The sequence below is a fragment of the Battus philenor genome, unplaced genomic scaffold (assembly GCF_028537555.1).
Source record: "Battus philenor isolate CCGP_79_NKW_IND1 unplaced genomic scaffold, ilBatPhil1.0.hap1 SCAF_26, whole genome shotgun sequence".
Classification (NCBI taxonomy): domain Eukaryota; kingdom Metazoa; phylum Arthropoda; class Insecta; order Lepidoptera; family Papilionidae; genus Battus; species Battus philenor.
The window spans coordinates 3,038,843-3,051,374 of NW_027181689.1; the positions used below are offsets into that span (position 1 = coordinate 3,038,843).

The window sequence follows — 12,532 nt, forward strand, 5'->3', positions numbered from 1 at the left end:
TAACGAGGTCAAGATTATAATAACGAGAGTGCTATTTGCATATTTACTTGAAGCGAATATTATAGAAAAGGCTTTTAAAAAACATTTTGCTAATCGTCCAATAAGACCGATCGAGCAAAAAGCCACTGAGGTCTTTAAGTCCAAGGTCGTTTATGAACATACTCTAGGAATGAAATAGACTTGGCTCCGAGAGACCTTGGCATGGGTTTACGTTTAGCATGATAGTTATGGTGTCCGTGAGTGCAAAGCTTGATCCGATCGTTTGCTAGTATTCCAGTCGGATTATCGGCAGAAATTCTTGATGATACCTTAATATAAGTTCAGTCGTTAACGTGGGTGAAAGAGACGGGAAAATACACGCACATCGCAATACTTTAAATCTTATAACTACCTACAAGTAACTTAAAGAAGCCGTCTCCATAATTTCTTAGCTTAAAAACACTAGTCAAATATGATACCGGTTATTCTATCTTTGATCATAATTGATAAAGTGGTTAGAACAAAAATAGAAAATAGCATTATTTCGTATAAAAATGTTTGTTTTTTAGTCCAATTCATGTACTTATAGTGGGTAATGCGTTCAAAAGTTATAAAACTTCAGTCGATATAATTAGAAGTTAAATGATTCCAACAAAAGGTTAAACATAAAAATGCTATAATATTAACGGTAATGAAGATGGAGTCATCAGTAGAAGGTTAGTCGTCATTAAACATAGGTAGTATAAAAAAGTCAATAATCAACATATAAGGTTTGAATGGAGGTTTTTAATTGCTTATATTTTAAATAAGCACGTCTGATAAATATGTATATAAATATATGTAATTATGAAGTATTTTCGTAATTAAGAAGTCCAAATTAATAAGTGGTAAGTAAATTAGGGAATAATTATGAACTACTAAATTTTTAACCTGGCGTTTGTTGTGGTTGCTTCTCATTGAAATCGCAAATTAATAATAATTACAAAAATATATTACTAAGTATGTAATGTTGGTAATTTTGTCGACAATCCTTAATAAAGATTATAAATTAAAATAAGAATTATTCTTTACATTTGAACCAATTACACATTTTATTTCTAATATAAATAATACAAGCTTGTGAAGTTTTTCTCGGAATATAATAAACTTTTGCACATGTAAAGAAACGCGCTGAATATGAAACTGTGAATTATTTTTTTTGTAGACCCTACATGACACAGTTGACGAATTGAATTTTGATGAGTGACAGCCGGAGTCGGCGTTCATTATCATTTTGCCGTCGGTCCGTTCGAGCGGCCATCTTTGGTTTTTGAGTCAGATTTTTGCCGCGCTTTTGTAAGCCACTTTTGGCGTCTATGATTGGCGATTTTTTTTTAAGAAATTTACACTTTATGTCGATAAATTCGGTATAACAAACCAAACCTTCAAACAGAAAAAATATTAAAGAAGGATTTGTATTTGATAGCGATTGGTGGTAGAAAGTAACTTATCAGCATTTGATGGCTAGTCCAAGTCCTCAGTGAGGCAAGGTGTGATGCTCGTGCCTGTCAACCAGTACAGCAAGTTGAAGGAGGTCTGCTTGCAATGCTTTTGCATTCATCTTCACTGAGTGGGCACCTTTTTTTGCTATCGGGAGGATGGGGAGGAGAAATCTTCCGGATGGACAGAATACCCTGCCCTCTAAGGGCAGGACAGGGTTTTGTCGGATTCCTACCCACTAAAACTCGACCTCTGTTCGATGCGGGAGACCGCGGTATCTCCTAGTTAGGATTCACCACGATGGGTTCGTCACGATGGCTGCAGACCTCATCGATCCAGCGTCCACCTTAGAAGCACAGACATCTCTTCCAACCTAACTTTTTGACCAATTTTAACCAATTTCATAAATAAACTGTTCGCTTTTGACAGTCCTAAATCCATAAAATTAGAGGTTATAAAAATTTCGCTATTACATCACTTGTGTAATCATTATTTCTATGACTAGGTCGTAGTAAATAATCATCATAGTTGTAAGATCAATAGATATATTTCTTAACCAGAGAACATAAGTTTCATACTGCACATATAAATAAAGAAGAAGATATAAGAGGAGTATCGGCCCAAATAAAACCGTGAACAAAAGAAGATAAATGTTTAAACATGAACTATTGGAGATAACGAGTTCGATTCTCGAAATGAGCATGCATAATGTCACGAGTTACACTAGATGAATGAAAGCATCAAGGGAAGACATGGCATATCCTTTAATTTAAAATCGTAAAGATGAATTTGTTTGTTTTTCTCATGTGAATTTTATTCATTGTAAATTTTTTTCTGTCTATTTCAGAGCAAACTCGTTTTCTATTTTCCATTGACATTGAAAATACTAACAAACAAGTTCTGGAATGGTCACTATTGTACTCCGCGAGCTGGAGAAGATAGGGAGCAAACAGCTTTTTGGCCTGAACCACTTTTTTGGTTTACAAGTTTGAAAACTCCATCAGGAGCCTTTGGACGAACTGCTATATCCTACTTAATTAGAGGATTTGGCTTGGCAAATCTACGTGAAGAATGTAGTTTACTGTAAATGTATATAAATTATTGCTTTTACTCTTATAGAACATTTGTGACATAGAGCATTCAAGAAGAAGGTGATGGATATTGCCGAATTAGTATTCTTTTATTTAAAACGTAAATGCCTCGTGCGTTTCCTTCCTAATAGATTATAGTTCTTTTTAATTACATCTTAGTAAGGAGTAAACAATCAGTAAATTTTTCAAATAATTAAGGACTTTGTTGATCCTCTATTACTTAATGTATGAATAAAAATTATTTTTACTAAAGAACTTAAATTAAACTAAGCGTACCTGAGGGCACATCTTGCAGTGATACTTCCTCGCGTGGGCATGTAGCGGCTGCAGCTTCGTGGGACCTTTGCCCAACGGCTGTGGGACCACCAGCAAGCCACTTCCAGCGTTGGTACCGCCCACTGGGGACGAAGACGATGACCCTGAAAGGAACGGGCCAGTTGGAAATGTTTGGTGATACTGAGTACATAAAAACAATTATTTCTTAATATGAATATAGTTAACGCATTTTTGTTCTAAATATACCGTTCATAGAAAAGAAGTTATTGTACATGAAAATCAGAGAAGCGCAGAGTTCAGACATTTCGAAAGTCTTGTATTCGGTTTTTAGTTCAGTTGATATGCTTATATTAATTTGGAAATTCATCAAATAAAGAGAAAAGTTAGACAGTTTTTCTTATGCAATTTGATGTTAATGTAAAACGAATACATGTTTATTCAATATACTCGTATACATATATATTATATTTGCAACATGAAACAGCTATATCGCTTACAGTTGTTAAGGTAATCTGGTAAAGAAAAATAATTTGAATCATCGTCATTCCAGCCGTAAGACGTCCACTATACGACGTAAGCCTCCCCCATACATTTAGAAACGGCTTGCATACAGCGTTTCCCTATAACAATGACAAGGTTCTCTGGATACTTCGTGTGTGAATGCTTTACAGTAAGTGAATATTATGCCAGCTGACAGCTGCTCATTGTAAGATCGCCACTATGAGCAGTCTGCTCGCATCTTTACACTTCCCGTGTCTATGACTACCATCGATCCACCTAAGGAGCCTTCTCACGTCACGTCGTTGAATAATGTTCCGAAACATAGATCTTTAAATGTGACACGGATATTTAAAAAGTATTAAATTGTAAGACCTACGTTACAACGAACTTACTATGCCTTCAAAATACTGACCTGACCGCCCCGGACCCAGCCCGGCGCCGTACAGCATCTGACTCATGGACTGATGGTGACCAAGACGGTCGTCCGTCTTCTGGTGACCACTGACCGTGCCGTCTCCCGTGCTCATCTTGGCCTGGAACACGGAATTTCATTATAAATCAAAGGTGCAAAGTACATCTCTCAATCTCAAGTATATCTGTGTGTATTAAATACAATTATAAATTAAAATAATCACTTCTACACCCATAAGTGACAGCTAGACATAGGTCTCCTAATAGATTTTCATAGGACCTGTATGAACCTCTCCATCTTGACGTGTATTCTGAACTGCGCTTGGCAATCCGTGGTCTCCATTTCAAAACCTTAAGGCCCCATTACCTATCTGCCAATTCTACGTGCCAATCCGCTGGAGCTTTGCCGATCACGTTCATCTACACATCTCCTCATTCCAGCTTCGATCGCTAAGATAAATCCTGCGCTTAGACCGTGGCTTGTTAAGTGACTGTGACTTTGCCAATGAGGTGCAGAGTGAATGATCACATACAATATCCTAGATTATGTATTTCAAGTTACTTCCTTTTTTGAGTTACAGTTACACCATATTAATTAACTATTGTAAATATGTCGTATGCCTGCGACAATAGTTTTTGAATACTAAAGTTATTAAGTTTTATATACACAATAGTTTTTACGTAGTTTTATATTCATTGTAGCATAATATTGTATCATACTAAACATTGTATTATAATAACCTTATTAGTAAGCGGAAATAACTGATAATGCGTTTACATTCTCAAGCATTATAATAGTACACCAGCACGAGATATGTACTGAATATTATAACTTTGTAACATAAGTGAGAGAAAGGTCATTGAGCTCTGAGCTACCTCTCAAGTACTTTTAATCACCCTAAACTGTTGGAATTGGGATGAAGAAGTGTTCGCCTGAATCGTAATTTTAAAATCTGGACGATGTTAGGGCGCCATTAAAAACAAACAAGACTTGAACGTATAAAAAAATAATCATAATAAATAGTTGACTTCAACTTAGTGAATAGTTTACGGTCTAAGTTACAAGCACCGTAACAAGCTAAAATAAAATTCGGATATATTAAACGTAAATTAAAAAAAAAAGGTACAGACAATAAAGTCTGTAGAACATAGATTCTAACAATAATAATAACAAAATATCCTAAGCCGTTGTTCGTCGGAAAATGTCATAAGATATTAATAATTATACGAAAGATACATTTGCGAAGCCTCAGGGAGTGGGCTTCGCTTTGATTTTCACCCGACATAAGCGAAAGGAAAAAATGTTAATAAATGGACTTAGAACAGGAATACTGTTGTGTGTAGTTGTGCGTGTTTATTATAAATATTAATACTAGTTAATAAGGAAATTAGTTTATATTATATATAGTTTATATTATATTTCATTTATTGCTTCTTTTAGAAAATATATCTCTATCTTCTATTATAAGCTTACCATGTTTATTATTATATACTTTGGAAGTTCCTTGATAACAGTTCGAATGTAGTTTTGAACCCGGAGCTGTGGTTGTAAGTTTACAGTCTTTAACCATTGTAAAAAGACCGACATTGCCCAGCGAATTGGCAAGTTGAAATCGCAATGAGTAAACTACATGGTGCATAGGAATGATAGCTTAGAAGCCTTAAGGTTCTGGAGTTAAGATCACGGAACTGCAATCTAGGATAAAGGATGTCAAGAAATGGTGATGATATCGATGAATCATTACAACACTTTGTAATTCGTACATTTTTAAATGCATATTAATTAGAATAATATTGAACAAAAATATCGATACTAAAATCCGTTACAAGTTTGACACTGGTAAAGAATCAACGCATGGGGCTGCAACTCGCAAATAACGAATGGGAGTTGAATAAAGGGTTGATTAACAGTAGTGGTCAGTTCGCCAACGCGGTGGAGATAAGAGCGGCTAAATCATCCGGAAGGATGCTGCCGAGTTATCTTAATAAGCGTCCCTAAGTAATGGGAAGGGCTGAGATTTATCTCGTCGCCGTTTAGCTAATTCCTTACAAGGTTTTTGATGCACTATTTTTTTAGTATACTTTGCTTACGTTTGTTGTTATGTTACCTATTTTTAAATTAAGATCATCAAACAAGCTTATGATAATGTTTTTTTTCTTGCAGCCAGTACTGTAGGTATAGGCCTCCTTCAAAGATCCAGTGACTTTCAGAGACTTTAATAATGTCGTCGGTCTACCTGGGGGGGGGGGGGGGGGCTGCCCACGCTGCGATGTGCACCGCCTACTGCCACTTAAGACGAACAATTCTTCAAGTCAGTGATCTATAAGGTATGAGACTCACGCGACTTCAAAAACTGGTTGATTGGTTGTATGTATAAGAGCTTTAAAAGGGTGTATAGTACGCCTTGTTTTAAAATCAATGTTATCACAAATAATAAATAACGTAATAATAATATAGTTAAAAAACCCTTAAATCGAATACTACATATTGAATTTATTTATTGTTTACTATCTACTCCTGGAAACTTTGTACAGCCAGAATTTGTTGCCTTAACGCAATGCAAGACAAAAAATGACTGTATTATGTTTCAGTGTAACTATTTTATACAGGTTGATGGAAAATAAGTTGAAAAGTATTAAAGTTTTTTGAGCTATAACATTTATCTCTTCAAAGCTATTGAACTTGTGAGTATATCTGTGAGGAATAAGACAAAAAAAAAACAAATTAAGGACTTTATTTCAAATCCTATTTTTTACATAAATAAAACAACAATTTAGTATTATTGAACTATCTCAAGTGGTAACTATCCTTAGTGGTGATGCATATGATACGAAGGAGGAGGAAGGAGGTATGTCATGGCTATGCTCTCGTCACGAATACTTTAAAGATATAGGTTATATAACATTTAATGTTAACATAAATATGGAATCCTCGGGAACGTGTTAACTCTAAACTGCGGAAGCGATGGTTTAAATTAAATTTCACATCCCGTCGCCAGAGGTCGCTATCTGCGCGAAATTAATTCGCAACGAGATCGGCATCGGGGGGTTGAAATAGTTTGTGATTTATCGCGTACTCTTCATTCGTTACATTAGTTTGTGAAATGGGTACCACGTTCACACGCAAATGTACCGAATTTCTATATGAAAATATTTCGTTAACTGATTAATATTGTAATAGACTATGGTCTTCGGAATTATAGTGGTGGGTACGTGAAACAAAGTCTAAGTCATCTGGTAGTTTTTTATTGTTAGAAAAAACTACTAGTATAGATCGATTCAAAGTTTTGATGTCAAATTAAAAAAGCGAGTTAAGAAATTAATGCCAAATTATCAAAAGACTGCAGTAACAGAATTTTATTGCTTTTTAGCCGAGAGACACCGAAGACCGTTCTTTCTCTACCGTATGGTGCGACTTCGCTACCTTATGTTGTTAGTCTACCTAGTGGCCAGTCTACTTACGAGGACGTAACGTACATTAGGAGCTACGGCTCTACCTTAGTAGTTATCTAACAACCTAGAAACGGCTAGATTAGGGCTTTGAATCTCTTAATCTTGAAACGAGTAACTTCAAACAGGTATGACACTCTTGAATCAAATGAATATCGTTTAGTCGTTACAAGTCCGGCATAATATTTTCATTAACACGAAATGGGATGGTAAATACTATATAAGATTTAAGTATGAGAAAAAAGGTGTTAAAAATTTACAATGTAACAGTATAAAAGTGTCTATAGGTTTTAATAAACACAAATGAAAAAAGTACATAAAAAACTATTGCTTATAGCATTAAATAAGTTGTACTAGTTTTACTATGATATATAATATTTGTATAATATTGATTTATAAAATAACAATACATTAAAACGTAACAAGGAGTCATGGCAAAAACCGCATTAAAGTTAGGGTGACAATAATTTAGTTAAGGAGGTCCGAGATAAATTAATAACGCACGGTTGGTCCGGGCAGCGTGGTCACTGAGTTATGACTGTTTCTCCTTTGGTCACATTAAAATATCGGTATTGAACTGCCCTTTGACTCGAACTGATTTCAGGCGGTGGATATATAGAACTGTAAGATTTATGGTGGCTGAGAGTTTATTTGATATGTGGTTCGTACGATCGTCTAGCGAATTTAGTTTTGAATATTTATAGCGTTTTACGTTTTATTAAAATTGAATGTGAAAATTTCTGTACCGAAGTACAAGTTTCGATCGCAACTTTGTAAAATGATTTAAATTAAATATATATATATATATATATATATATATAAATATATATATGTGTGTGTGTGTATGAATATTACAAGAAGTTACAGGTGTAAAAGCTTTAAAAGAATAAATATACCTAGGTAACATCATTTCTATCAATTAATGTATGGTATTGTTTTGCTGGCAGATCAGAAATGATGAGATCTACACAAAAACTAAGGTGACCGACTTGAAGTATTGGTCGTCTGAAATAGCTGAAGGTTTCTCGAGTGGCTACCAGGAGCCGGTAGACGCGACGTGGGATGGCCTCCCACTCGGTGGACCGAAGATATATTTAAGGTTCTGGGGAAGTCACTGCATGCGGGCATTGATTCTTTCCAAATTTATAATTCAATTATAAGAATTATGTCATCTATGTGACTACCATTTTGATTGCAATCTTCTAAGCAAGTGCGAAATTTTCAAACACTCGACGAAAAAGTGATGTTTTGGAGAGGCTGTGCATTGTAGTGGGTGTAATAAAGATAAATTAATAAATAAAAGAATAACATTTTTTTCCATATTAATGGTAATCTTGTGACTTTCAGCGCAGTATTATATATTTAATACGTAATAAAATCGTCGTTAGCCGCGGCTAAATCCGTAGGTATGTACCAATAAAGAGATTTCCAACCTAAAGCATTACGTAATAAACTGTAAATCTTGCGATATTCGACGAAATACTTTTATACTGTGTCGTAAAAGAAAAATATCTTGCGTCGACGTCTCGGCGTTGAGGAGAAATTCTTTAATACAGCGCCATCTATCGTGGCTAATGGCGAATTTTGACATAAACTACCGGGAACTTAGATGGACGTGTTTTGCTGTTTCAGTTTAAAGATTTAGGGGTGAAAGCGTTAGATGAAAGCACTTTTTAGTATTTTTACTTGCATAATCACGGTGCTTCGGTTAATATGTACGGAAATTTTGTATTTACACGAATTGCAAAGGGAATACAGTTGAAACATTTCAGTAGAAAGCATTGTATAAACATAGTTTCGTCAAATATGCTATTATATGAATCAGTCATTGAGCAGTAATTGATGCAGAGTATATTTATGTATATATCTTCATAGCCTTTGTACGTTTTGCTTTGCACGCACTGCTTTTTGTGGGTGCTATTTAAATTAGTTTTATTTTTTAAATCTGGTTGGACTAATGTCCGTCCGATCGTTCTTACTATTTGAAATAATTGAATTATTTTTAATTTTTTTCTTAATAGAATAAATCGAATAGATTACGGCTTTTGAACATAATATTCAAGATTATGGTATCGCCATTTTGCAAAAATGTGAACGAATATTTTGAAAAAAGAATCGACTTCTGTACATGTGGCCGAGATTGAATATACGGATATTTTTCTCTACAATTATTAAATCCCATTATTTAAAAGATTACTAGGGTGATTGGTTATAATTTTAAAAGATTTATAGTTGTATATGTCTACCACATATGGTAAGTTACAGTATGGTACGCTCTATCCGAAAATCAATATACGCAAAAATAATAAGTAACATTATGATAATGTAGTAAGATAGCATTTATAAGCTTACTATTAGTACATAGTAAAATTAATTATTATTTACTATCTAATCCTGCATACTTTGTACTACCAGAAATAATTGATCTATTACAATAGAAAAATCAATGCGAAATATTTCAGAGTAATCGCTTTATATAGGATGATCGGAAAATGGGTGTAAAAGTTTAAAGATTTTTGTTAATGAGCTATGTAGCCCTTTAAAGTTTTTATAACTGTAACCAATTATCATGTATAAAGAAAATAATTTTCGTACATTTTTTGTATTAATTTGATTTCAAAATGAAAAGATTTTATTACAAAATCAGCGAAGATGTTTTATTAGTAATATGTGTTCTAATCTAATATTTAATAATAAATTTTATATAATGATTAACTTAAGTTTATTGAAAATTAAAATTTTATACGAGATCCCATACCTTGCTATACATTCCGCAGACGATCGTAAAAAATTCCGAAAGTTATATCGTCGGAGTTAGAACTTGCCAATAAAACTACATTTATTACTTTTCTTTTAAAAAGTTTTCGCCCGTGTTATAATATTACGTATACACAACCTTCTAAGATATAGGTAAAAGCTAGCCTTCAAGTCTCGACTTAAATTATGGAGATACATGTATTTGCATACAGTTATATATGTTGAAGTTAAAGCAAGTTTTTCGTTAAAAAGAGTTTAGGATTTATATTTTTAGTAGACGTCTTTTTTAAAACTAACAATATCTAATCTCAAAATGTAACACCAGTTAAAACTGGTTGTTACTAGACATAACGAGTTGATCTAAAAAGAATGAGTTAAAACTGTTTCGATAGTTCATGCATAGAATCTTTCTCGTCTCTGGACACCTGTATAATCATGTTCTCGTATCGGCCATTGGACGTCCACAGTTGGACAAAGGACTCTTCCATAGAATTTTTCAATAGCAGCAGTTGTAGTCAAAGAGGTTATAGCTAAGAATAAACCATAAGCTTAAATACTCTTGGATAAGAAATGCAAATAACAATTATCAAAATAAGGAAATAAAATTTAATGAAAATAAAAAAATTGAAATAAAAAAATAAAATTATATAATTGTAATAAACATGAGTATATAATGTAATATTAAGCTATATAAAATTTGTGATTCATTGTAAATAGCGTGACTCACTGATAATAAAGATAATAAAGATACATAGACTGTAGTGATTGATGTTGTGATGAAAAGTGATGCGAAAAAGAAATGCGAAGAAAAAACGAAAATTATATAATGGTGTAAATGTTAAGGAATGAAAATGTAAAAAGAAAAATGTTAATAAAAAATAAAAACCCCTGTTCCCAACCAAATAGGGGTGAAAGCAGAGGTCTCCAGGAGGAATCGGAAGTTAGATATATAAACAAAAAGGGGCTGATTAAAAGCGGTCTGAATTCAGCGTCTCATAACTTTAACAAGAACCTTAAAGCTGCATAGGCTTTCTATTAGGCTGTTAGGATATGTATGCATACTGTAACTTAATCTTGGCAAACCGCTGGACTGGGGCAGTTACTGTCGTTCGTCTATGTATCTCATCAATCCTGATTCTTAGAAATCCATTAATAGGAACGAGGTTTAGACTAACCGCTCTTTACACTGGATCTCCTTAAAAGAACCTTCCGTCAAGGAAAAACCTTTTTAGTTAATACTTGCGACTTACCACTATTTTTAATGAAACTGTATATAGAACAGGTTCCAGTTATAACATACGTTAAATATATGCAACAAATAATAATAAAAAAGCTATTTAATAAACTATAGTAAAACATAATCTAAAGTATAATATACAAACAATTAACTGTGTTCATCAACTAAATCTATTTGCATTACAATCTATAGTGAATTGATAGTTATTATGCATAATAAAGGATAACTACAATCATCTTTACTATGGTCATTTTTATGTGAAGGATATCTCTGATCATGTTTCTTGAAATCTAAAGATTGATTACTCATTTTTGCGTTTCTCTCTTTAAAGAAACTGTGTATAGATGAACTGTGACCTTTCATATTAGAAATCTTGCATATTGATGACAATGCGATATTTTGTCTGCAGTATAAACCTCTCAGTATTCAACTTTAGGAATTGTCTTAAAAGATCTTAATTACAGTCAAGTTTATCTTGAACATTATGTTATTTGGAGATAGATGTTGGTTCGTTACACTATCAACGGGTTTCTCAAAAGAACTTTATTGATTTAATAAAAAATTACTATTCTATAGGAAACATATACCTAAAAAAAAAGAAATAATTAGGAATAAATGCGTAGTGAATTCATCTACGGTGTGGGAAGGCGTGCGAGTTAAAACAGCGAAATCTATCTACACGATGGGTTTAAACTTCTTTAAACCTGGCCAAGAGCCCCAAGCACCATATTCAGCCTGTCTTCCTATAACGCGGTGATCCCGCATTCGCGCTATATCTTTGGAATACTAAGAAGTTAAGTTTCTGTAATATTTATGTTGATCCTTAAATATATAACTAACATTGAAGATGTCTTTAATATATTTTTAAACATTATGTTAACAAATTAAGTTTAGCTATTTATAATATTTATACTTTTGACTGAAGATACCTTTTAAGTTCACTTTGTATGAAATAACTTTCACAGAAGAATTTATAAAATATATCATTTAATCATATACAATATCAGGAATTTGAATATAGCACGCAGTTAACAAAATAAAGATGCAGGTATAGAAATGTCTATCGCAGTTACGTGAGATATACTAAGCTTTCAGATTTATTATTACTTTTCTGTTAGATATGCTAAATCAATTGCCGTGTAGTATTAAAGAAATCTGTATAAATTTATCTTTCTAATATGAAATAGTAGGGTGTAAAACAGAGTGTATAAAAGACTTGTTTATAATAATACGGTGATATAGGGTTCTTTTATACAATATTCTATTTTACACCATATCTTTTTTCACCTTGTCATTACATGACTCATAATTCTAGTTATTAAACTGGCTATGCTATATAATTATGCCTTAT

At 33.2% G+C, this 12,532-nt stretch overlaps 1 protein-coding gene across 1 annotated transcript in view; it reads right to left on the minus strand.

Annotated features, from left to right (window-relative positions):
* Positions 1-1,482: 1,482 nt before the first annotated feature.
* Positions 1,483-12,532, minus strand: part of LOC137925125 (zinc finger protein rotund-like) — a 116,758-nt gene continuing 105,708 nt past the window's right edge. The window contains exons 4-6 of the mRNA XM_068768508.1: positions 3,739-3,859; positions 2,826-2,968; positions 1,483-1,554 (exon numbers count right to left, since the gene is read on the minus strand). Of these exons, the coding sequence (XP_068624609.1) occupies positions 1,483-1,554; positions 2,826-2,968; positions 3,739-3,859 (336 nt within the window). The remainder of the gene's footprint in view (positions 1,555-2,825; positions 2,969-3,738; positions 3,860-12,532) is intronic.